Source organism: Salmo salar, chromosome 29 (assembly GCF_965601325.2).
Source record: "Salmo salar chromosome 29, fSalSal1, whole genome shotgun sequence".
Lineage (NCBI taxonomy): Eukaryota > Metazoa > Chordata > Actinopteri > Salmoniformes > Salmonidae > Salmo > Salmo salar.
In genome coordinates, this window is record NC_138319.1 from 22,813,190 (window position 1) to 22,838,880 (window position 25,691).

At 44.5% G+C, this 25,691-nt stretch overlaps 2 protein-coding genes across 4 annotated transcripts in view; one reads left to right on the plus strand and one right to left on the minus strand.

Moving 5' to 3' along the window:
• LOC106590347 (rho GTPase-activating protein 18) overlaps nucleotides 1-8,216 on the plus strand; it is a 45,741-nt gene extending 37,525 nt beyond the window's left edge. For all 3 annotated transcript variants that reach the window (XM_014181269.3, XM_014181271.3, XM_014181270.3), the window contains exons 10-15: nucleotides 1,959-2,041; nucleotides 2,799-2,996; nucleotides 5,528-5,659; nucleotides 5,888-6,015; nucleotides 6,132-6,196; nucleotides 6,301-8,216. In XM_014181269.3, the coding sequence (XP_014036744.2) occupies nucleotides 1,959-2,041; nucleotides 2,799-2,996; nucleotides 5,528-5,659; nucleotides 5,888-6,015; nucleotides 6,132-6,196; nucleotides 6,301-6,392 (698 nt within the window). In that variant the 3' untranslated portion in view covers nucleotides 6,393-8,216. The remainder of the gene's footprint in view (nucleotides 1-1,958; nucleotides 2,042-2,798; nucleotides 2,997-5,527; nucleotides 5,660-5,887; nucleotides 6,016-6,131; nucleotides 6,197-6,300) is intronic.
• Nucleotides 8,217-8,655: 439 nt separating this feature from the next.
• The window catches only part of lama1 (laminin, alpha 1), a 63,309-nt gene continuing 46,273 nt past the window's right edge, over nucleotides 8,656-25,691 (minus strand). The window contains exons 34-57 of the mRNA XM_014181268.3: nucleotides 24,927-25,137; nucleotides 22,430-22,546; nucleotides 21,961-22,124; nucleotides 20,080-20,218; nucleotides 19,730-19,832; nucleotides 19,523-19,639; nucleotides 19,166-19,348; nucleotides 18,726-18,880; nucleotides 18,391-18,534; nucleotides 17,754-18,035; nucleotides 17,301-17,573; nucleotides 17,002-17,146; nucleotides 16,673-16,814; nucleotides 16,341-16,455; nucleotides 15,163-15,330; nucleotides 14,867-15,018; nucleotides 14,291-14,470; nucleotides 13,879-14,068; nucleotides 13,637-13,743; nucleotides 11,326-11,515; nucleotides 10,655-10,807; nucleotides 9,830-9,983; nucleotides 9,202-9,552; nucleotides 8,656-9,015 (exon numbers count right to left, since the gene is read on the minus strand). Coding sequence (XP_014036743.1) covers nucleotides 8,855-9,015; nucleotides 9,202-9,552; nucleotides 9,830-9,983; nucleotides 10,655-10,807; nucleotides 11,326-11,515; nucleotides 13,637-13,743; nucleotides 13,879-14,068; nucleotides 14,291-14,470; nucleotides 14,867-15,018; nucleotides 15,163-15,330; nucleotides 16,341-16,455; nucleotides 16,673-16,814; nucleotides 17,002-17,146; nucleotides 17,301-17,573; nucleotides 17,754-18,035; nucleotides 18,391-18,534; nucleotides 18,726-18,880; nucleotides 19,166-19,348; nucleotides 19,523-19,639; nucleotides 19,730-19,832; nucleotides 20,080-20,218; nucleotides 21,961-22,124; nucleotides 22,430-22,546; nucleotides 24,927-25,137 — 4,096 coding nt within the window. The 3' untranslated portion in view covers nucleotides 8,656-8,854. The remainder of the gene's footprint in view (nucleotides 9,016-9,201; nucleotides 9,553-9,829; nucleotides 9,984-10,654; nucleotides 10,808-11,325; nucleotides 11,516-13,636; nucleotides 13,744-13,878; nucleotides 14,069-14,290; nucleotides 14,471-14,866; nucleotides 15,019-15,162; nucleotides 15,331-16,340; nucleotides 16,456-16,672; nucleotides 16,815-17,001; nucleotides 17,147-17,300; nucleotides 17,574-17,753; nucleotides 18,036-18,390; nucleotides 18,535-18,725; nucleotides 18,881-19,165; nucleotides 19,349-19,522; nucleotides 19,640-19,729; nucleotides 19,833-20,079; nucleotides 20,219-21,960; nucleotides 22,125-22,429; nucleotides 22,547-24,926; nucleotides 25,138-25,691) is intronic.

Below are 25,691 nucleotides of genomic sequence, written 5' to 3' on the forward strand. Positions count from 1 at the left end.
GTTCTTGGGGACCTTCAATGCTGCAGAAATGTTTTGGTACCCTTCCCCAGATCTGTGCCTCGACACAATCCTGTCTTGGACCTCTACAGACGATTTCTTTGACCTAATGTCTTGGTTTTTCTGGGACCTTATATAGACAGGTGTGTGCCTTTCCAAATCATGTCCAATCAATTGAATTTACCACAGGTGGACTCCAATCAAATTGTAGAAACATCTCAAGGATGATGAATGGAAACAGGATGCACCTGAGCTCAATTTTGAGTATCATAGTAAAGGGTCTTAATACTTATGGAAATAAGGTATTTATGTTTTGGATTTTAATACATTAGCAAACATTTCTAAAAACCTGTTTTTGCTTTGTCATTATGAGGTATTGTGTGTAGATTGATGAGAAACATGTTTTATTTCATCCATTTTAGAATAAGGCTATAACGTAACAAAATGTGGAAAATGCAAAGGGGTCCGAATACTTTCTGAATGCACTGTACATATACTAAAATAGTTCACTGACACCCTTATCTCTACTGCCCTGTAAGCAGATACTAATTATTCAGTCCTTCGTACTATATATCACCATGGTTAGTATTGTTGACAGCACATGTAAAATACACTACATGACCAAAAATATGTGGACACCTACTCGTCGAACGTTCCAAAATCATGGGCATTAATATGGATTTGGTCCCGCCTTTGCTGCTATAACAGCCTCCACTCTTCTGGGAAGTCTTTCCACTAGATGTTGGAACATTGCTGCGGGGACTTGCTTCCATTCAGCTACAAGAGCATTAGTGAGGTCAGGCACTGATGTTGGGCGATTAGGCCTGGCTCGCAGTCGGCGTTCCAATTCATCCCAAAGGTGTCCGATGGGGTTGAGGTCAGGGCTCTGTGCAGGCCAGTCAAGTTCTTCCACACTCATCTCGACAAACCATTTCTGTATGGACCTCGCTTTGAAACTAAAGGGCATTGTCATGCTGAAACAGGAAAGGGCCTTCCCCAAACTGTTGCCATAAAGTTGGAATTACAGAACTGTCTAGAATGTTATTGTATGCTGTAGCATTAAGATTTCCCTTCACTGGAACTAAGGGACCTAGCCCGAACAGTCCTAGACCATTATTCCTTCTCCACCAAACTTTACAGTTGGCACTATGCATTCGGGCAGGTAGCGTTCTACTGGCATCCGCCAAACCCATATTCGTCTGTCGGACTGTCAGATGGTGAAGCGTGATTCATCACTCCAGAGAGCTGGTTTCCACTGCTCCAGAGTCCAATGGCGGTGAGCTTTACACCACTCCAGCTGACGCTTGGCATTGCGCATGGGGATCTTAGGCTTGTGTGTGGCTGCTTGACCATGGAAACCTATTTCATGAAGCTCCCATCGAATAATGATTGTGCTGACGTTGCTTCCAGAGGCAGTTTGGAACTCTGTAGTGAGTGTTGCAAGCGAGGACAGACAATTTTTACACTCTTCAGCACTTGCCGGTCCTATTCTGTGAGCTTGTGTTGCTTACTACTTCGCAGATGAGCCGCTGTTGCTTCTAGATGTTTCCACTTCACAATAACAGCACTTACATTTGACAGGGGCAGCTCTAACAGGGCAGAAATTTGACAAACTGACTTGGAAAGGTGGCATCCTATGATGCTGCCACGTTGAAAGTCACTGAGCTCTTCCGTAAGGAAGTTCTACTGCCAGTGTTTGTCTATGTAGATTGCATGGCTGTGTGCTGGATTTTATACACCTGTCAGCAACGGGTGTGGCTGAAATAGCCAAATCCACTAATTTGAAGGGGTGTCCATATACTTTTGTATATTTGTTGCTAGTCATTTATGATTAATTTCCATTTTGTCTCTTAAATGTACTCTTAACGAGGTCAATAACAGTCAACAACACTTCCACCAGTTGGTAAGGTGTGTGTGTTTGCAGAGATATCAGTGTATTTTTCCCCTCTGTCCCTCCTCAGGTGTCTCCTCTCCCAGACACCAGATCCAGGCCCTGCACCTCCTCATCATGCTGCTCCCTGAGCCCAACAGAGACACACTCAAGGTGAGCATGATCTTTGATTAATGACCCTAAAGATCAGGGTTCACATCCTTTGTAGCTATCCCAAGACTCATGATCATGGACTGAGAGACTACACTTTCAACTGTGACCTCACAACCCTACACACAAGCACACACCTATCCCACATATCCAGTCCTAAAATAGCTCAAATAAGTACAGGGGCTAAGAGTTTATTTTCAACTGGGCAACTGTGTCCAACTATGCATTCCTATGACTCATAAGCCAATAGTCACAACCATGAGTGACTAACATTCCATTCTAAGGAGAGGTTGTCTTCGTAACATGTAAACGACCATGAAGTGTTGCTCAAGCCTCAGTCAAGGCAGTCAGTGATGACTTAACTTGGCACACTTGAAGTGAACTTGAAGAGCAACAGCCATGTTTAAGTATCGTCCCATGAATGGGTTATTGTATAAAGTTTAGATAAGAGGTTTTTGAAGGTGTGAAGGGAAAACGGGTGACAACCCACTGACGTCTTCTCTTCCTGAGTGGACAGTATATAAAATGACGTGTGTAGGATAAGATATGAGAATGTGTTTCAGTGTGGGCACATTTTGGATCAGTAGGCCACAGTTACCCAGTGATTGTGCCAGTGCAAAGGTTGAACCTGTTTTCTTGAAGGAATAAGTCCGAAGGCACACACACACACACACACACACACACACACACACACACACACACACACACACACACACACACACATACAAAGACCCAGTCTAACCCCACTGTGCCCCTCCAGGCCCTGCTGGAGTTCCTGAGGAAGGTGGTAGCCTATGAAGAGAAGAACAGGATGAGTCTGTGGAACGTGTCCATGATCGTGGCTCCCAACCTCTTCACCTACCGGGGCAAGAACGCCAAGCAGGAGGAGATGCAGGGGGCAGCCGGGGCGGCCCACCTCGTACGGCTACTCATCACATACCAAGAACTGCTCTGGACCGTGAGTTTGCAACACACGCGTACACATGTTCCTTGAACACATAGAGATGGGATACGTTCACACACACACACACACACACACACACACACACACACACACACACACACACACACACACACACACACACACCACGACACATTCACTACCCCCAAACATATCTCATCAACAGTCATCTGGCCTCATCAGGACAGACCAGGGTGTTATTCAACTACAGTAGGACTGCAATTTCCCAAATTGGTGGTTGATAGATTACATCTATACTAGAGGTCGACCGATTAATCGGAATGGCCGATTAATTGGGGCCGATTTCAAGTTTAAAAAATATATATACATTTATTTATTTTAAAACATTTTACACCTTTATTTAACTAGGCAAGTCAGATTAAGAACACATTCTTATTTTCAATGACGGCATAGGAACGGGGGTTAACTGCCTTGTTCAGAGGCAGAACAACAGATTTTTACCTTGTCACCTCTGCGATTCGTTTTTGCAACCTTCCGTTTACGAGTCCAACGCTCTAACCACCTGCCTTACATTGCACTCCACGAGGAGCCTGCGTGGCAGGCTGACTACCTGTTACGCAAGGGCAGCAAGAAGCCAAGGTAAGTTGCTAGCTAGCATTAAACTTATAAAAACTATCCATCTTAACATAATCACTAGTTAACTACACGTGGTTGATGATATTACTAGTTTATCTAGCGTGTCCTGCGTTGCATATAATCGATGCGGTGCCTGTTAATTTCTCATCGAATCACAGCCTACTTCGACAAACGGTGATGATTTAACAAGCGCATTTGCGAAAAAAGCACTGTCGTTGCACCAGTGTACCTAACCATAAACATCAATGCCTTTCTTTAAAATCAATACACAAGTATATATTTTTAAACCTGCATATTTAGTTAATATCTTATAACTAGGGAAGTTGTGTCACTTTTCTTGCGTTCCGTGCAAGCAGGCACGGTATATACAGCAGTTTGGGCCACCTGGCTCATTGCGAACTGTGTGAAGTCCATTTATTCCTAACAAAGGTCGTAATTAATTTGCCAGAATTGTACATAATTGTGACTTAACATTGAAGGTTGTGCAATGTAACAGGAATATTTAGACTTAGGGATGCCACCCGTTAGATAAAATATGGAACGGTTCCGTATTTCACTGAAAGAATAAACGTTTCATTTTTTAAATGATAGTTTCTGGATTCAACCATATTAATGACCAAAGGCTCATATTTCTGTGTGTTATTATGTTATAATTAAGTCTATGATTTGATATTTGATAGAGCAGTCTGACTGAGCGATGGTAGGCAGCAGCAGGCTCATAAGCATTCATTCAAACAGCACCTTCGTGTGTTTTGCCAGCAGCTCTTCGCAATTCTTCAAGCATTGCGCTGTTTATGACTTCAAGCCTATCAACCCCCAAGATTAGGCTGGTGTAACCGATGTGAAATGGCTAGCTAGTTAGCGGGGTGTGCGCTAATAGCGTTTCAAACGTCACTCACTGAGACTTGGGAGTGGTTGTTCCCCTTCCTCTACATGGGTAACGCTGCTTCGAGGGTGGCTGTTGTCGATGTGTTCCTGGTTCGAGCCCAGGTAGGAGCGAGGAGAGGGACGGAAGCTATACTGTTACACTGGCAATACTAAAGTGCCTATAAGAACATCCAATAGTCAAAGGTAGATGAAATACAAATCGTATAGAGAGAAATAGTCCTATAATTCCTATAATAACTACAACCTAAAACTTCTTACCTGGGAATATTGAAGACTGTCAAAAGGAACCACCAGCTTTCATATGTTGTCATGTTCTGAGCAAGGAACTTAAACGTTAGCTTTTTTTACATGGCACATATTGCACTTTTACTTTCTTCTCCAACACTTTGTTTTTGCATTATTTAAACCAAATTGAACATGTTTCATTATTTATTTGAGGCTAAATTGATAGTATTTATGTATTATATTAAGTTAAAATAAGTGTTGATTCAGTATTGTTGTAATTGTCATTATTACAAATAAATACATTTAAAAAATCGCCAGATTAATCGGTATCGGCTTTTTTTGGGCCTCCAATAATCGGTATCGGCGTTGAAAAATCATAATCGGTCGACCTCTAATCTATACTTCTCCAGCATAGCATCTGCAATTTTAAGACTTCCAGTACAACTTCTGTAATTTCGCTGAACAAAAACCTCACTTTCAGTAATTCAAGATAAGTCATTTTTTATGTAAACCTTGAGCCTGGTTAAACAAGACTGAAAGCTGAGCTCACCATTGTTTTACTGGAATAAAGTTTTTATGACAATGAGGGAAGTGATCCAGGCACGTTGTATGAAATGCGAAGAGACGAAGAGCAGCTTGACCCACATCTGGGGACTGCTGCCTGACCTATTAGAATACAATGCATAGTACAATGAAAATGCAATGAAAATGCAATGTCACTATAGGCCAAATCATCAAGCCTCCGGGCAGAAGGGGAGAAAGTGAAGAGAAAGAGAGGGAGGATGGAGAGATTAATAGGTATATTGTTCTCTCCTCAGGTGCCCTGCTTTCTCATCTCCCACGTGAGGAAGTTGAATGAGGCTAGCAAGAAGCCACCCAGCTCAGAGAAGACCAAAAGGAAGCTGCTACTGATGAGGAAGAGGAACGCTGAGAAGACTGAGAGGAGCGAGGTAATGATTACTGACTTTATGGACTCTAAACTACTTTAACCCCAACTTGAAATGGTCAATTAGATTTATTCTCGATGTTAGTTTGACTAGACAACAATATCATAGGCTATTGGGTGTATGCTTGCTCCTGACAGTACCTAATTGGATGCGGTCACCAGTACCTTTCAGCATGAGATTTACTCATGTAATGGGACTTGAATTGAAGTTGGGTCTTTTCTTTGTCCACAGTTGACTGACCTCCGAGAAGGGGTCATCAGGGTTCACGCCCCACTACACGCTAAGATCTCCATGGCGATCCAGTTGGACAATGAGACCAAGGCCAAAGATGTGACGGCGCGCTTCGATTATGAGAACGGGTAAGTGGAGGAAGAGTGATGATTACTTATTTCTTCAATGCCTCTGTTGATGTTGCTAATGCATACTATAGGGATGTCTGGGTTTATTCAAATCATTATCTTTTTTTATCTCGCAGTCGTGGCTCCAGAAGCACTAGCCAGAGGCCAGTACAGTATTTGTTTGAGGTCGGAGGAAACATAGGTATATATGATTACATCACTGTTTTACTCAAATTATTTTCAAACAAAGTATTATTGTCATTTCTGTCTTCTTTAATCGAACTAAAACAAGACTTTTCTCTCTAGGCGAGCGCTGCTTGGACCCTGAGACTCACCTACTAGACGTGTACCATGTGAATCCGCACTGTGAATGGCTTTTAAAACCCAAGACCACGTGAGAAATGAGGACTCACTCACTCAACACAGTCAGCAAACTGTACCACTGCCCTCTTGTGGTTGTCCTGGTGAACTGAGCATGCATGGAGGCCTTGTTGACTATAGGTTCAGTTGAGGTTTTATCCTGAACTATGGACCACTAAAAAGAGCAAGAGCTGAAAGAGGAACTATGGAGAGAGACATTCTCCTCCTGAAGGAAGGACTCAGCATAGGCCATGTTCGTGGGATTGAACCTTATAACAAACTACTAAATAGGACAGGATCTCTATACTCTGACTAGCTGGGTTCTGGATGGAAGTATTTGGAGGTGGGACAGCTTTGTGAAGACATGCCCCCCATATGTGACTGACGACATCCCATTGCTTGCCATTTGAATTTTTTTGTGCCAGATATTCACCTCCTGGGTTGTTCTACCAATTCAGTGCCTTTTGAGGACACTAACTTATTTTACACTACCATTTCACTATTAGATACCACTTCATGCAAGACCCAGTTAACATTTACTTGCTATATTTATACCACTAATTTATCCTGCTTATTGTATTATTACACATACTCCATATAACTTTTTTTTAATCATTTATAAGAGCAGCATATTGATTGCAAAAGCATTGGGAGTGAGGAGATTCAGAAGACTAGCAGTTTGGGTTGTTGAGTTCATGATGGTGAGGGACACGTGGAGATGGGATGACCTGATACTGAATACAGACATTGGCTCCGTCTGAAACGTTGTAACAGCTTCGTTTCATGGTCTCCTGTCTTGCTTACCACTGATCTGTGTCTAGAACTGATCAGGACAAGGCAGGTGAAAACAACATAGTGGAAACCTATCCAGTCCTTTCACCTGTCAGCTCATGTCTTTGATGACCACTAAGGAGAGGAAGTGGTTTCAGAGTACTGAGACGTAGGCCCACATCAGGACTGTGACCAACGATTCAGGCTATTGTCAAGGCCACCTTTTTTGCTTTTTGGATTTGCATGTTGAGCACTAAAATAAAAAGGTCCAGAACTTAAACATCTCCCTCCTGACACATCGCCCCGCCCCAATGGACTGTGAATGTTGTACATGTGACTTGTAGAAAACAATGTACACACTACACTATGACTTAACAACCCTTTCAACTAATCCTGTATGTCCGGTCTACATAAGAGACATGCATTATTAATGAACTAAACTGACTTTGCATGCCTGGGGAGTGCTTACAATACTTCCTCTAATGAAGGAAAGGAGAAAAGGCATAGAGTGGCCATAAAAAAAAGGCCCTACATAGCAGTGTTTGCCTGTTAGCCTGGCTTCCAAACTGATTTCGCTACATTTCACCATCGTTTAATTTCAACCGATGGTAAGCGCAGTGTTCAGTCTGGTTTAACCAGGCTAGCCCTCGCTTGCTTATGAACTTGTGAATGTTTACTTACAGGGCATGTATGGTTTAGCCCAATCAACCTCTCTCCACTTTATTTTACTCTGTGGTCTTAGGAATTCAATGTTTGCCAGCCTGTGGTTTTTGTTGTTAAAGTATTCTGTGCTTCCAAATTAACCTGCAGCAAATGCATCGACAAAGGTCGTAATGTTGATATGACGTTGTGCAGGACTTTTTTTTTATTATTTTCATCCTTCCAAAGCCAGTGTGAAAACATTTTTTTGTAAATGATTGTGCACCATAGACTCTATGTGTGTATTTTCTGTATATAGAATACTGATTTAGCATTTTTTTAATTTGCATTTATTTTATGAATATTATTTGACCACTGTTGACAGTTTTGGCCAAGTGGCACAATGTATCTGACACAGTAACAACTGAATATAACGTCAAGTTAAAAATTGAGTTGTCTTTCTCACTTGCCTGAGCTGTGTTGTGAAATATGTTACAAAAGATTCTGCTCACTTTCTCCCCCAAAATAGCAAGAACACTAGATTCAGAACATTATTCTGCAGGTACTCCTGGGAAACTATGCAGAAAGACAAACAAACATGGTATAGAACGGATAATATCAGAAGGATGACAGCTTTGGAAGCAGCTTTGATAAGTGTGTTATGCACTGCATAATATGTGGGCAGGCCAATAGTGATGGAGCCTACAGATCAACTATGACTTCACTACAATACAGATATATTTTTATGTAAGTAAGCTATATTTTTTTAAGTATTTTATTAACAAATATTAATTTTCTAGAACATCACATATAAAAACTAAGACATTCTATTGTCCAATTAATTTGGGGGAGTCAAAATGCACAAAAGAACATGCACACCAACACTTGGAATCATGTTAGAAAATGAGTTGATTAAAAAAATAAAATACAAATATTTTCACATTGATCAAACATTACTTCAATCTTTCTTTACAAAACATTACAAATGGACGTCATTTCATAGGTCAAATTTCGATGGTCAAATCACAGGGTCATAGCGTTCGATATGGTTTGGTATGGCTGGTAAAGTTCTGGTATGGTTGTGGCAAGGTTATGTGGCGGTGCTAGGGCAAGAGTGGGGTGACACTCCTTGGAGGGTGAAGGCGGTACTGAAGTCCAGGATGTTGGTCATGTGACCCTTGATCAAGCGGATGTTACGCATACAACCACGGAACGGCATTCTGGATGTCAGGCAGTTCTGTTTCACGCCGACTGTAAAAAGAAAAGAAAAAGAGATGTCAATACATGGGTGCTAACAAATGAATTTACTTGACACTGAAATTGATCAACATCAAAGCAAAGGGGTGACAAAGGCCCAGTCCAGTGAAGTGTCTTGCATTTAGGGTATAGTGGTTGTTTGTGGAAAGAGACTGAAGGTTTTCTAGAGGGGGAACGTACCAGGGAAGCCTCCCACGTAGACCGGGTCCTTGGTCTCAGCCGAGGTGGACTGGGGGTGGGGGTTGTCGGTGAGCACCGTGACTCCGTCCACGGTCAGACTCAGAGCGTTCTTGGTCTTCTTTGCCAGCAGGGTGTGCCAGCGGCCGTCACACAGCCACCAGCCCAGCCGCGAAGTGGCCGACACCCGCCCGGCACCGTTGTTCACGTGGAACACCGCCTGTCCGTGGGCTAGCTCCAGTCCGATGGCGTCCACCTTGGCGCTGCTGACCCCGAGGAGGACTCCATCTGGCACTGTGCTGCGGAACTCCAGAGCCACCTCCATATCTGAGCCCACTTTGTACCCATTCTTTACTGCAGGGGACAAACCATAACAAACCATACAGTCAAGGGCGACACATTAAGGCTCTCCCGTTCATGTTTTTAAACATGTTAAATGTAGCTATGTATTGAGCTTGTTAAAATGATCTCATCCTAAGCATTATTCCGGTTGAAAATGTATCAGAAAGGATGTGGAAATGTAGACTTTTTAAATATAGTTGGCAGAAACATTTTTAAGTGGCTTTTTTGTGGTTTTCGCTTCCCAGAGTCTTTGGCTTGAAGTATGGAGTGTATGGGCGTTAGTACTCACTCAGAGCAGCGTATCCGCTCCCATTGAAGAAGGTCCCGTCCTGGGCTGCGGCGAAGCAGTGCGCAGTGGATTGTTCCGACACTGGACTCTGGGTGTCCAGCTTAACACTGTTCAGCATCACCTTATGGATGCAGCCTGCCAAGCTATGGGTCACCTGCATGAGGGAATATAAATATTAACATTTGGGGTTGTGGATAAACATTTACTCAGCAGAAAATGTACCACCTGCTTTCAACACAAACAATGATATAAAAACTATATTTCAGCATGAATAGGAAGTACACTGACTATACCAAACATTAGGAACACCTTGCTAATATTGAGTTGACCCCCCTTAGCCCTCAGAACAGACTCAATTCATTGGGACATGGACTCTATAAGGTGTCGAAAGCGTTCCACAGGGATGCTGGCCCATGTGGGCTCCAATGCTTCCCACAGTTGTGTCAAATTGGCTGGATGCCCTTTGGTTGCTGGACCATTCTTGGTACACATGAGAAACTGTTGAGCGTGAAAAACCCAGCAGCGTTGCAGTTCTTGACACAAACCGGTGCGCCTGGCACCTACTACCATACCCGTTCAAAGGCAGTTAAATCTTTTGTCTTGCCCATTCACCCTCTGAATGGCACACATACACAATCCATGTCTCAATGTTTATAAAATCCTTTAGCCTGTCTCCTCCCCTTCATCTACACTGATTGAAGTGGATTTAACAAGTGATATCAATAAGGGATCATAGACTGACCAGATGAAAGCTGTCATGGAAAGAGCACGTGTTCTTAATGTTTTGTACAATCAGTGCATGTTGTGTGTTGTAGTTTAACTTACGTTGCCTATCTTCTTGGCGTTGTAGGTCTGGGGCAGTCCTCCCAGATACAGCTTGTTCTCCACATCCAGAGTGTTTCCTTTAGCCGGCACTGGAGTTGACGGCTGGCCATCTACACTGATAACCACACTCTTCTTATTGAAGTCTGTCTTCACCTGGACACAGAGTCAGGAAGGGTCAGGAAGGGTCAGGAGGGTCAGGGAGAGTCAGGGAGAGTCAGGAAGGGTCAGGAAGGGTCAGGAGAGTCAGGGAGAGTCAGGAAGGGTCAGGAGAGTCAGGGAGAGTCAGGGAGAGTCAGGAAGGGTCAGGAAGGGTCAGGAGAGTCAGGGAGAGTCAGGGAGAGTCAGGAAGGGTCAGGAGAGTCAGGGAGAGTCAGGAAGGGTCAGGAGAGTCAGGGAGAGTCAGGAAGGGTCAGGAGAGTCAGGGAGAGTCAGGAAGGGTCAGGAGAGTCAGGGAGAGTCAGGAAGGGTCAGGAAGGGTCAGGAGAGTCAGGAGAGTCATGACAACCTGCATGGTAATATCACTGCCTTCAGTTATGATCTGAAACGAACTTGAATTGGGACATACTTGAGCTTTTGTATTCATTAATAATATTGTTATGCGTCCCCTGAATCGACAACAAACACTGCAATCTACTATCGCTCTTGGCCCAAAAGGGTGTATAGTCACTAACTGTGTGCCACTGGCCATCGTTGACGGGCACAGGGAAGGTGGCGGTGGCAGGGCCGCTGCCCTTGTCACAGGTGAAGAACAGATGTCCTCCCAGCAGCTGCAGAGTGGCGTAGTCCATCTGGTTGGCATGGGCCATGTAGTAGATCAAACCACTCTGGGCATAGGTACGCACCGACAGCTCCAGAGAGAAACTGTCAGGGAGAGAAGCGAGAAGAGATAGGAAGTATTTAAGCTACTGACAAAGCTATATTTTGAGGTAGCTATGATTTACTGTAAGATAAAGACTTTTGTTAATGCTTTGGTAGACCTATATATAGACAATGAATGGAGATGACAATTTGTGGATAATTGTCAATAATACACAATTGAAGTGGACATTTGTTTAGGAGTGCCAACCAATCTCATAATAATCATATATTGATGAATGCATCCACCAACCCTAGCCGGGTCTCACAACATGTTTGGCATGACAGTGACAATAGGAGTTGGCAAAAGCATAAGCAGATCTGGGACCAAGCTAATTGAACTGTGCCTTCCTCTCAATCACAAACAATGTACGCTACAGCGAAACACTTGAGAAGAGTTCTAGCTAAGTCAATGGGAATGTGTAACATTAGCCCTGCTCGTTTGTGCCTCGTGAATAATAAATATTTAAACAAAGAGAATGGGCCACAGCCGAGACAGGAAATTAGGTAGACCTTGGGGAGGCTATTATAATTCTTCTCTTTAATGAAGAGATATGCACTCATGCTCAGAGAAAAGCAATCAACGATGATGGCCTTAAGAGGCAATTCACTATCCTGTATGTTACACGACGTGGCCAAAAGTATGTGGACACTTGCTCGTCGAACATCTCATTCCTAAATCATGGGCATTGATATGGAGTCGGTCCCCGCTTTGCTGCTATAACAGCCTCCACTCTTCTGGGAAGGCTTTCCACTAGATGTTGGAACATTTCTGCAGGGACTTGCTTCCATTCAGCCACAAGAGCATTAGTGAGGTCGGGCACTGATGTTGGGCGATTAGGCCTGGCTCTCAGTCGGCGTTCCAATTCATCCCAAAGGTGTTCGTTGGGGTTGAGGTCAGGGTTCTGTGCAGGCCAGTCAAGTTCTTCTATACCAATCTTGACAAAGCATTTCTGTATGGACCTCGCTTTGGAACTAAGGGGCCTAGCCGAACCATGAAAAACAGCCCCAGATAATTATTCCTCCTCCACCAAACTGTACAGTTGGCACTATGCATTGGTAGTGTTCTCCTGGCATCCGCCAAACCCAGATTAGTCCATCAGACTGCCAGATGGTGAAGCGTGATTCATCACTCCAGAGAACGCGTTTCCACTGCTCCAGAGTCCAATGACGGCAAGCTTGACACCACTCCAGCTGACGCTTGGCATTGCGCATGGTGATCTTAGGTTTGTGTGCGGCTGCTCAGCCATCAAACCTAATTTCAAAAACTCCCGACTCCACTTTGTCCATGACAGCCAACAGAGGCTCATCATAGGACACCCCTTCTTACATGTGTCTCTTAGGGTCAATTTCAATGAGTTTAAGTTGTATTTTTGTAATAAAACGTTGCTTCCAGAGCCAGTTTGGATCTTGGTAGAGAACAGACGATTTTTACGCGCTACACACTTCAGCACTCAGCGGTCCCGTTCTGTGAGCTTGTATGGCCTACCACTTTGCGGCTGAGCTGTTGTTGCTCCTTCACAATAACAGCACCTACAGTTGACCGGGGCAGCTCTAGGGTGGAAATTTGACAAACTGACTTGTTGGAAAGCTGGCATCCTATGACGGTGCCATGTTGAAAGTCACTGAGCTATTCAGTACGGGCCATTCTCCTGGCAATGTTTGTCTATGATGATTGCATGGCTGTGTGCTCAATTTTATACATCTGTCAACAACGGGTGTGGCTGAAATGGCCAAATCCACTAATTTGAAGGGGTGTCCACATACACTGCATGGTCAAAAGTATAGGCCTATGCTCTCCATTACAGGAAGAGTACTAAGTATGATGGTTGTCGAGCACACCAAGGCAAAGTATTAGCTAAGCAGCTAGAACACCTTCCTACACCATTTCAATATACTGGAATGCTGGCTTGAACCTGTTTTACACAAATAGCTATGGGCCAACTGATATCAAGGCTAACATGACTCAAATTAGATCCAACACTATGAAGTGAGGATCCCTAAAGAAATGAATATAAAATCGTGACAATCATAGAAATGAAATAGAATATGATCTCTGATAAAAACCATGCTGTGTAATCTGATGTTTTGAAGGGAGAGGGTAGTTCAACGAGCCTCAGTACTGACCTCCTCCTCACTGTGTTGGGGTTGATGCTGAGGACCATGTGACTGTGTCTGGAGATGCCAAACTGCTGGGCCTCTGGGATGGATGAGGTGTTGTCCATCGATGCACACTGGAGACAAACAGAGGGACCACAGAACGATGACGGACAACACGAGGTACTATCTGTGACAACATGGTGACCTGTTTGAAGAGCTACCGTACAGTAAATCCCAATAGATAAGAGGTGTGTGTGTGTCTGCTGTACCGTGAGTGTGCCGGGGGTGAGCGCGTTGAGCTGGCCGGGGGGTGGTGGAGGGGTCCTGGCAGGGTCCGGAGTGGGCTCGGCCTCTAGGTCAGCGTCGTCAGGTAGGAGGACCCTTTTAGGCCTCTCCTCCAATAGACAGCTGTCCATGTCCACGTTGTGGTACCTCACAGCAGCTGACAGGTCCAACAACCTATAGGGACACAGCACAACACGGGTCAGACCAAAGAGTAACCACCAAGGCCCCAATTGAGGAGGGATGTCATACTCCTTGTTAACAGCGACCCAAAACAATATTCCTCTAGATAATGCTTAGCCTTGCAAACATACTTATGGCATCCTCGATTAAAAACATGAATTGCTCCAGCACAGTGTGACAAATGAAGTATCATAGTGTACTGGGTGTGTGACTCACTTGGCGTCCAGGGCCAGGTTCCTGATGCAGCCGTAGAAGGAGGAAGTGGTTCGGAGCAGCCCGGCGCCCTCTCCTGGTGGGACCCCGCCCATGTACAGAGAGGTGAGGCTCAGAGAGGCCTTCTCTGAGGACAGACGTACCATCTCCTGGTGGTCCTCATCCACTAGTACAACCAGCATCCTGGATGGATGACACACACAGTGTCAATAATAACAACGCAGTGCTATTCATCTTAGAATAGACTTCTTGTATATTATTCCATACTGGACAATATGATTATTAAAAGATACAATCTGCAATATTTACTGCTGTTCAATGGCCATTTCAAAGTTGATTTAATCCCATGGCAGTTGTTATATATATCCATCCTTTGTATCATACCGAAGGTAGGCCTATGTATAACATCAGCATAGAAAGTTATTGAATAAGGTCACAGGCAACACGATAAATGCAGATAATCGTGTGTGCGGAAGTATAATTTCAAATGACATCATTTATAATGACTGAGCCATCCATCAGCATAAAATCATGACAGATGTTACAGGTTAATCAGTCCCTCTTCCTGGTGCCACTCACTTCCTGTTCCTCTGCAGGATGACCGAGTGCTCCTGTCCGTCACTGAAGCTCCCAGAGCGTGATTTGACCACAACCTTGTGGATGCTCCCACCCTCTGCCATGTTGACGTGAACCTCCAAGCGCCCCGAAATCAGCATGACTGCCAGGAAGGGCTGGACACAAACACACAGAAAACATGGTCAATATACGGTTGAACCATAAGTTATTTTGGCAACATTATAAAGATTTATTACTAATGAACTTGTATGAGCTCTTATAATGTCTCATTTTTTATCACAGTATATCTGTGGCCTTACCTGGCGAGCCTGTCTGCTTTTGCGGGTGCCTGCCTTGCTGAAGCCTGCCAGGATTATGCCAGTGTCATTGCGGGTAGAGAAGGAGGCCAACAGCTCCCCCTGGGGGTCGAGAGACACAGACGGCAGCTCCACATAGCCCTCTCTCAGTACAGACACACTGCGGATGGGCTGGAACACACACACAAGTTACTCTTAGGGAATATGGAAAGTCTTTTTGCATTCAGTGTAAGATGACTCAACAATATGCCATTATCATGTACTGCTGGGCATCTTCCTCTTTACAGAAATCGACAACAGAAAAATTCAAATGCCAAGACTGTCACTATTCACTCTTCCCAATATTGCTGAGTCTACCTTTAATTTGTCTAGAGAGGAAGAAGGCCCCTGAAGAAAGGTTCTTTACTTTCAGCCTTTCATACCTCTAACACACAGCCTTTCATACCTCTAACACACAGCCTTTCTTACCTCTAACACACAGCCTTTCATACCTCAAACACACAGCCTTTCATACCTCTAACACACAGCCTTTCTTACCACTAACACACAGCCTTTCATACCTCTAACACACAGCCTTTCTTACCTCTAACACACAGCCTTTCTTACCTCTAACACACAGCCTTTCATACCTCTAACACACAGCCTTTCATACCTCTAACACACAGCCTTTCTTACCACTAACACACAGCCTTTCATACCTCTAACACACAGCCTTTCTTACCACTAACACACAGCCTTTCATACCTCTAACACACAGCCTTTCTTACCTCTAACACACAGCCTTTCTTACCTCTAACACACACCCTTTCATACCTCTAACACACAGCCTTTCTTACCACTAACACACAGCCTTTCTTACCTCTAACACACAGCCTTTCATACCTCTAACACACAGCCTTTCTTACCTCTAACACACAGCCTTTCTTACCACTAACACACATCCTTTCTTACCTCTAACACACAGCCTTTCTTACCTCTAACACACAGCCTTTCTTACCTCTAACACACAGCCTTTCTTACCTCTAACACACAGCCTTTCTTACCTCTAACACACAGCCTTTCTTACCACTAACACACATCCTTTCTTACCTCTAACACACAGCCTTTCTTACCTCTAACACACAGCCTTTCTTACCTCTAACACACAGCCTTTCTTACCTCTAACACACAGCCTTTCTTACCTCTAACACACAGCCTTTCTTGACACCATAGGAGTCTCGGAGCAGGTCAAAGTTGGAGCGGGCGATCTCCATGTTTTTGATGCAGCCCACATAGGACCGTGCTACTACTTGTCTCCTGCAAAAATAATTAAATTCACAATTTACCTCGTTTATTTTACTTAATGTAAAAAAACTGAAAAAATACAAAAACACACCAATTCACACACTAAGCTCAATATTTACATAATAAGTAGGAGCTCCACCAAATATATATTAATGACAGCAATACAAATGCATATCAACTAGGAATATCTTGCAGGTAGGTGAAGTATGCGCCAAAGTAGTTCCAGTACCTGATAGGGCGAGACATGGGCAGTCCCCCGATGTAGATTGGGTCCAGGTCGGAGCGGTTGAGGTCGGAGGCGGTTCCAGGAGACTCCGCCTCCATGATCTCTTTCTCTGATGAGTTATCTGCCGCCATCACCGCCATATAAACTAGGAGGGGAGAGATACAATACTTTACATGACATAGACATTATACCAGGTTAACTACAACACAATAGGGGTATGAATTGTGTGTCCATAAAGTGCAAGGGAGAAATGAGAAGAAGAATATGTGACCCCAAAAATGTTTAGTTGTCAACTCTACCCTATAAATATGAGCCTATGACCTTTGACCCACCTTTGCGTTTGTTCCTCTGCAGGGTGATCTTGTACCAGCTGCCGGTGTTGTAGGCTTTGTTGGAGGTGAGGGTCAGAGGGCCAGAGCCCAGTTCAAAGGTCAGACGCACTTGGCCCTCCACCAGCTCAATGGACAGGAAGTCCCTCTGGAATGACAAATATACACATTAATCTCATCAATCGCCCACAGGTGAATTGAATTACACCAGAGGATAATAGCTGACCACTATGTGCTAGCTAGGCTACAAATACAGACTGTTCAGTGTGGTTGTAGAGTGTGTGGGCCAGCAGGGGGCGTACCGTGCCGTTGGAGGCCAGGTAGAGCAGCAGGCCGTTGGGGGAGAGGGTCTTGAACAGCATGACGATGGAGGTGGAGGTGGAGCGGAGGGGCTTCTCTACCACTGAGTAGCCACTGCCATCAAAGTGGAAGGACGTCTCCTCTGTCTGCGGACTCATGAAGCAGCCGCGACACTGGCCCTCCCTCTCAGCGTAGTTCCACAGCCCGATGTTCTTCTCGTTGAGCGACGCCTCCCCCATACAGCCCTTAAACTGGGTCATTTTCACCACAGAGGACTGTAGACACAAAAGAGATTGAATCAGTTGTTTTAGATTACACTGTTTTATTAGTGGGGAAAACATCATGAAATATGTTGAATCAACTTGAATTGAATGAGTTCAAGTTCTCAAGGACCCAAGGTGCTGGCTAGAACCATGGCTGAGTGAAAAATACCAAGACAGATCTTAATACTGTACCTTGATCTGGCCTCCCAGGCCACCAACGAATATTAGGGTGGACTTGTTGACTTCCAGGATCGTAGCGGAGCCTGGTGAGGTGGTCTTGACCGCGGGCAGGGGTTCTGACTCCAGCTGGTGGACTGACAGTGTGCCGTGCCTCCCAAAGCGCGTGGCGTTGATGCGGTGCCACTTGTTGTTGTTGATCTGGACGTCGGGGTACTCCAGCTTGGCGTGGCCTGAACCCGCGTCCCACAGGTATGCCACCTTGCCATGCTGCATCTCCACCGCCATGAAGTCCACCTGATATTCAGCGTAAAATTATACATTTACTTTACACATTTATTTCCCTCATTAAAATGCTAATCATTTTATAACATTTTTGACATGCGTTTTTCTGGATTTTTTTGTTGTTATTCTGTCTCTCACTGTTCAAATAAACCTACTATTAAAATGATAGACTGATCATTTCTTTGTAAGTGGGCAAACGTACAAAATCAGCAGGGGATCAAATACTTTTTCCCCCCACTGTAGTTATAAATCAACCATCTGGTTGGATGTAGATTAAATACAGTAGACTTTAGTTTAAAACGGACTTATGGGTAATCATGATTAGGTACGTCATGGGATATTCAGTACGTGTCAGTGTGTGACTTACGCTGGAGCTGCTGCCCATGTAGAAGAGCAGGTTGTCAGGCTCGCTGGTCTTGACGGTCATGGTAAGAGTGTTGAAGTTACTGGAGGATACCTCAGGTTTGTAGGCCCTCACACAGTTTTTGTCTGCCAGCACTGCCACCTTGATCTATACAGGAGAGAGCAGGACATAAACAGGATTACAATTAAAAGCAGAGGGCGTGTGTGTGTGTGTGTGTGTGTGTGTGTGTGTGTGTGTGTGTGTGTGTGTGTGTGTGTGTGTGTGTGTGTGTGTGTGTGTGTGTGTGTGTGTGTGTGTGTGTGTGTGTGTGTGTGTGTGTGTGTGTAGAAGTGACTAACAGAGGCAGCCTGTTTGCGAGCCTGGTTGATCATCTCTCTGATCTCAGACAGGTTTCTGCTCAGATTCTCCCCCAGGGTCTTCAGGGGTTTGAGACGGTCATACAGTCTCTCTGTACGACTCTCTGCCTCCTTCAGCTTAGACTCAGCTGTCCTGGCTGAGAAGGACAACAGATAGGACAGGTTCAGGATACTTACATCATCTTACTCATTCCTGTTAGTCACATTATTATCTAGAAATCTAAAGTGATATGACAAGATAACATGATAATAACATTTTACTAGCATTAGACAGGTATTTGGGGCACTACTTGCCTTTAAATGTAGTGTCGTTTAATGTGGAAAGGACGGAAGCAAAGATGAAAAACGCTTCCATTACAAAGTTGCTGGCTATAATCTAGCTAGGACCATAGTTGGATGTCTGAATGATGTATTAGTCTCACCAGTGGATTGTGAGTCGGAGAACAGCTGGTTGGTGTTGGAGATGCTGGTTTTGGCCTGTGCCACAGCCGTGCTGGACTTCTCCAGTCTGACCCGGAGCTCCTCCAGGCGCTCCAGCGCCCTCTGTAGGGAAGCGTTGGCCAAGGCAGCCTGCTCCTTGGCATCCAGCACCTGCTCACTGGTGCCTACAGGGGGCAGAACAGGCAACGTCACACAAACTGTTTCCCCCCTGTCTAGCGTGCCTCTGAGTTTGTGATAAAGTGTTAAATATATGACTTATGTCTACAGTATGTTAAAGCAGAAAGGATATATAAAAGGACAGTTGAGTTGACAGGGCAGCAGATGGCAGTGCCACTCACCGTTGGGCAGGCTGTGGAGCAGGGCGCCTTGCTCTGGGATGAGACGGCTGGTGTTACAGAGTTTCTCTTTCAGCAAGGCCATTCTGTCTGTCACATCACTGATGTTAGCCAGAAAACCTAGGGAGGACACACACATATATCATTTACTACCATAAGGCATCGTGTTGTGTGTTGTGTGTGTGTGTGTGTGTGCATACTCCAACTCACCCTCAGTGCTGTTTCTCAGGGTTAGACTCTCAGCCAGAATCTTCTCACTACACTGCACAGCCTCAGATCCCAGATCAGTGAGAGACTCCTCTGGCTGGACAGTCTACAGTCAACACACAGAGTTATTTACAACACTCCTATAGCTAGCAGGTTTCTGACCCACAACACACTTCACATCCAATGTAGCAGTGGTTATTCTATAGCCTGGTCCCAGATCTGTTTTGTGCTGTCTTGCAAAATCCTATATTGTTTGGCATGACAATGACCATAGACAGCACAAACAGATTTGGGACCAGTTATTCTATTATTTGATGTTGATACTGATGTCCACTAAATGAGTGTTGACTCACCATATTGAGGGCCATAGTAGCAGTCAGGTTGGCTAGGTTAGCCATCTCCTCTGCATGCTGGACGTTAGCTCTGATGTTAGAGTTGCCATGCTCTGCGCTGGTGGCGTTCAGAGTGGTATTCATCACCTCCACTAGAGAGCTACATACAGGAAGAGGAAGTTAGGCTGATGTACTGTACATGTATGGACTAAATCGCTATTACAGTGAGGGGAAAAAGTATTTGATCCCCTGCTGATTTTGTACATTTGTCCACTGACAAGGAAATGATCAGTCTATCATTTTAATGGTAGGTTTATTTGAACAGTGAGAGACAGAATAACAACAAAAAAATCCAGAAAAACGCATGTCAAAAATGTTATAAATTGATTTGCATTTTAATGAGGGAAATAAGTATCTGACCCCCTCTCAATCAGAAAGATTTCTGGCTCCCAGGTGTCTTTTATACAGGTAACGAGCTGAGATTAGGAGCACACTCTTAAAGGGAGTGCTCCTAATCTCAGTTTGTTACCTGTAAAAAAGACACCTATCCACAGAAGCAATCAATCAATCAGATTCCAAACTCTCCACCATGGCCAAGACCAAAGAGCTCTCCAAGGATGTCAGGGACAAGATTGTAGACCTACACAAGGCTGGAATGGGCAACAAGACCATCGCCAAGCAGCTTGGTGAGAAGGTGACAACAGTTGGTGCGATTATTCGCAAATGGAAGAAACACAAAAGAACTGTCAATCTCCCTCGGCCTGGGGCTCCATGCAAGATCTCACCTCGTGGAGTTGCAATGATCATGAGAACGGTGAGGAATCAGCCCAGAACTACACGGGAGGATCTTGTCAATGATCTCAATGCAGCTGGGACCATAGTCACCAAGAAAACAATTGGTAACACACTAAGCCGTGAAGGACTGAAATCCTGCAGCGCCCGCAAGGTCCCCCTGCTCAAGAAAGCACATATACACGCCCGTCTGAAGTTTGCCAATGAACATCTGAATGATTCAGAGGACAACTGGGTGAAAGTGTTGTGGTCAGATGAGACCAAAATGGAGCTCTTTGGCATCAACTCGCCGTGTTTGGTGGAGGAGGAATGCTGCCTATGACCCCAAGAACACCATCCCCACCGTCAAACATGGAGGTGGAAACATTATGCTTTGGGGGTGTTTTTCTGCTAAGGGGACAGGACAACTTCACTGCATCATAGGGACGATGGACGGGGCCATGTACCATCAAAGCCAGGGCATTGAAAATGGGTCATGGATGGGTATTCCAGCATGACAATGACCCAAAACACACGGCCAAGGCAACAAAGGAGTGGCTCAAGAAGAAGCACATTAAGGTCCTGGAGTGGCCTAGCCAGTCTCCAGACCTTAATCCCATAGAAAATCTGTGGAGGGAGCTGAAGGTTCGAGTTGCCAAACGTCAGCCTCGAAACCTTAATGACTTGGAGAAGATCTACAAAGAGGAGTGGGACAAAATCCCTCCTGAGATGTGTGCAAACCTGGTGGCACACTACAAGAAACGTCTGACCTCTGTGATTGCCAACAAGGGTTTTGCCACCAAGTATTAAGTCATGTTTTGCAGAGGGGTCAAATACTTATTTCCCTAATTAAAATGCAAATCATTTTATGACATTTTTGACATGCGTTTTTCTGGATATTTTTGTTGTTATTCTGTCTCTCACTTTTCAAATAAACCTACCATTAAAATTATAGACTGATCATTTCTTTGTCAGTGGGAAAACGTACAAAATCAGCAGGGGATCAAATACTTTTTTCCATCACTGTATATCTATTTAGTATTTTTTTCTATGGCCTAATGTTAGTGATGACGAGGCATTTTGAAAAACATAGACAAAGATACATATGTTGAAGTTCACGCACACACACACCTCTGCAGACCCTGGGCCTTCTTGCTGAGTTCCCGGGCGTGGTCCTCAGCCTTGTAGACCAGCTCCAGAGCATCTCTCTTCCTCAGCTCCATCACCAGAGTGTCCACATGCTTCCTCAACATGGGGTTCCACTGCTCCAGCTGGTCCTTGGCCCCCTCCAGCTGCTGTACAGGTCACACACACACACACACACACACACACACACACACACACACACACACACACACACACACACACACACACACACACACACACAGAGAGAAACCAGTTCAAACACAGATCCTACAAGCAATACAGTCTTTTTAAAACACAGCACAATTTTTTTAAATGTAAAGTGACTTCCTGCTTAAATAAAGATTAAATCAACACATTCACACAATAAGGGAATGCTACTTTATTGCAGTTATACAGTATATCCCCTTTATTTGATATAGATATGGTGGTAATGTGGCGTTATGGTGTGACTTACAGAGGTGATGTTGCTCATGTCCTCTGCTAGATTGACAGCATCGACCAGGATGTCCTGAGTCTCCTCTAGTTGGGTTTCTGCTGTCTGGTTCAGCCGGCTCACATTCTGCTTCAGATCCTACACACACAGAGACAACACAGTCTAAATACTTCTACTGGAGAAATGTATAGACCCTCTACAGTTACGATTTTTGAAGATGACCAAAAGTCCAAATCAAATCCCTTCACAAAGTACATTTGACATGTATATTCCTACATTTTAATAAAAGTGACCTGATATGATTTGGCATTTGGCACAGATCAATGGCAAACTCAACTACATGTTATTTATGTTATGTTAAAGTTCTTGAGTATAGTGTGTATAGTAAGTGTGAATACTGAGTACAGAGATTATAGTAGAATAGAATATAATAGAATACATGTAATATAATATAACTTTGTCCATCCAGGATACACATATACACACATTCTCATATCAGACACATTTAAACCAGTCAGTCCATCATGCTGCATACACTAACAACATAGAGGACATTAATACATTCACTCACAACCGACCACTGTCCCAACTGCACTAGATAGATAAGTACATATACTGATACAATTTACTTTGCATTTAGTAATCCAACAGCACAAGGAACAAATTAATATTTGAGTACTGAATACACTGATTATACACTGCTCAAAAAAATAAAGGGAACACTTAAACAACACAATGTAACTCCAAGTCAATCACACTTCTGTGAAATCAAACTGTCCACTTAGGAAGCAACACTGATTGACAATACATTTCACATGCTATTGTGCAAATGGAATAGACAACAGGTGGAAATTATAGGCAATTAGCAAGACATCCCCAATAAAGGAGTGGTTCTGCAGGTGGGGACCACAGACCACTTCTCAGTTCCTATGCTTCCTGGCTGATGTTTTGGTCACTTTTGAATGCTGGCGGTGCTTTCACTCTAGTGGTAGCATGAGACGGAGTCTACAACCCACACAAGTGGCTCAGGTAGTGCAGCTCATCCAGGATGGCACATCAATGCGAGCTGTGGCAAGAAGGTTTGCTGTGTCTGTCAGCGTAGTGTCCAGATCATGGAGGCACTACCAGGAGACAGGCCAGTACATCAGTAGACGTGGAGGTAGCCGTAGGAGGGCAACAACCCAGCAGCAGGACCGCTACCTCCGCCTTTGTGCAAGGAGGAGCAGGAGAAGCACTGCCAGAGCACTGCAAAATGACCTCCTGCAGGCCACAAATGTGCATGTGTCTGCTCAAACGGCCAGAAACAGACTCCATGAGGGTGGTATGAGGGCCCGACGTCCACAGGTGGGGGTTGTGCTTACAGCCCAACACCGTGCAGGACGTTTGGCATTTGCCAGAGAACACCAAGATTGGCAAATTCGCCACTGGCGCCCTGTACTCTTCACAGATGAAAGCAGGTTCACACTGAGCACGTGACAGACATGACAGAGTCTGGAGACGCTCTGGAGAATGTTCTGCTGCCTGCAACATCCTCCAGCATGACCGGTTTGGCGGTGGGTCAGTCATGGTGTGGGGTGGCATTTCTTTGGGGGGCCGCACAGCCCTCCATGTGCTCGCCAGAGGTAGCCTGACTGCCATTAGGTACCGAGATGAGATCCTCAGACCCCTTGTGAGACCATATGCTGGTGCGGTTGGCCCTGGGTTCCTCCTAATGCAAGACAATGCTAGACCTCATGTGGCTGGAGTGTGTCAGCAGTTCCTGCAAGAGGAAGGCATTGATGCTATAGACTTGCCCGGCCGTTCCCCAGACCTGAATCCAATTGAGCACATCTGGGACATCATGTCTCGCTCCATCCACCAACGCCACGTTGCACCACAGACTGTCCAGGAGTTGGCGGATGCTTTAGTCCAGGTCTGGGAGGAGATCCCTCAGGAGACCATCCGCCACCTCATCAGGAGCATGCCCAGGCGTTGTAGGGAGGTCATACAGGCACGTGGAGGCCACACACATTACTGAGCCTCATTTTGACTTGTTTTAAGGACATTACATCAAAGTTAGATCAGCCTGTAGTGTGGTTTTCCACTTTAATTTTGAGTATGACTCCAAATCCAGACCTCCATGGGTTGATAAATTGGATTTCCATTGATTATTTTTGTGTGATTTTGTTGTCAGCACATTCAACTATGTAAAGAAAAAAGTATTTAATAAGATTATTTCTTTCATTCAGATCTAGGATGTGTTGTTTAAGTGTTCCCTTTATTTTTTTGAGCAGTATAGTAAGTGTGGTACAGTGATTATAGTAAGTTTGGTAGAGTGATTATAGTGAGTGTGAGTACTCAGTACAGTGATTATAGTAAGTGTGAGTACAGTGATTATAGTAAGTTTGGTAGAGTGATTATAGTGAGTATGAGTACTCAGTACAGTGATTATAGTAAGTGTGAGTACAGTGATTATAGTAAGTGTGAGTACAGTGATTATAGTAAGTGTGAGTACAGTGATTATAGTAAGTGTACTCACCTGGTACTCTGGCAGGTTGGTGTGGATGCTCCCCAGCAGGGTGTGTGTGTGGTTGTTGTTCTCCCTGGCAGTCATCAGTAGGGCATGGGCATCCTCTAGCTGTTGGAGGTGTTCAGTCAGGGTGGTAGAGATGTTGAGGGTCTGGGACTCTATCGCCCCCTGGGGCTCCAGAAGGTCCTTCAGTACCCTCTGGAGGAGAGCCTCAGTAGCACTGTGGTACAGGTCAGGATTAGTCACTTTATAAATATACATTCATCAAATCAAAATCAAATCAAACTTTATTTGTCACATGCGCCGAATACAACAAGTGTAGACCTTACTGTGAAATGCTTACTTACAAGCCCTTAACCAACAGTGCAGTTCAAGAAGAGTTAAGAAAATATTTACCCCAAAAAGAATAATAAAAAGCAACACAATAACGAGGCTACATACAGGGGGTACCGGTACCGAGTCAGTGTGCGAGAGTACAGGTTAGTTGAGGTAATTTGTACAAGTACTGTTGGTAGGGGTGAAGTGACTATGCATAGATAATAAACATCAAGTAGCAGCAGTGTACAAAGGGGGGGGGGCATGCAGTGTATGTGGACACCTCTTCAAATGAGTGGATTCGGCTATTTCAGCCACACCCGTTGTTGACAGGTGTATAAAATTGAGCACACAGCCATGCAATCACCATAGACAAACATTGCCAGGAGAATGGCCCGTACTGAATAGCTTAGTGACTTTCAACATGGCACCGTCATAGGATGCCAGCTTTCCAACAAG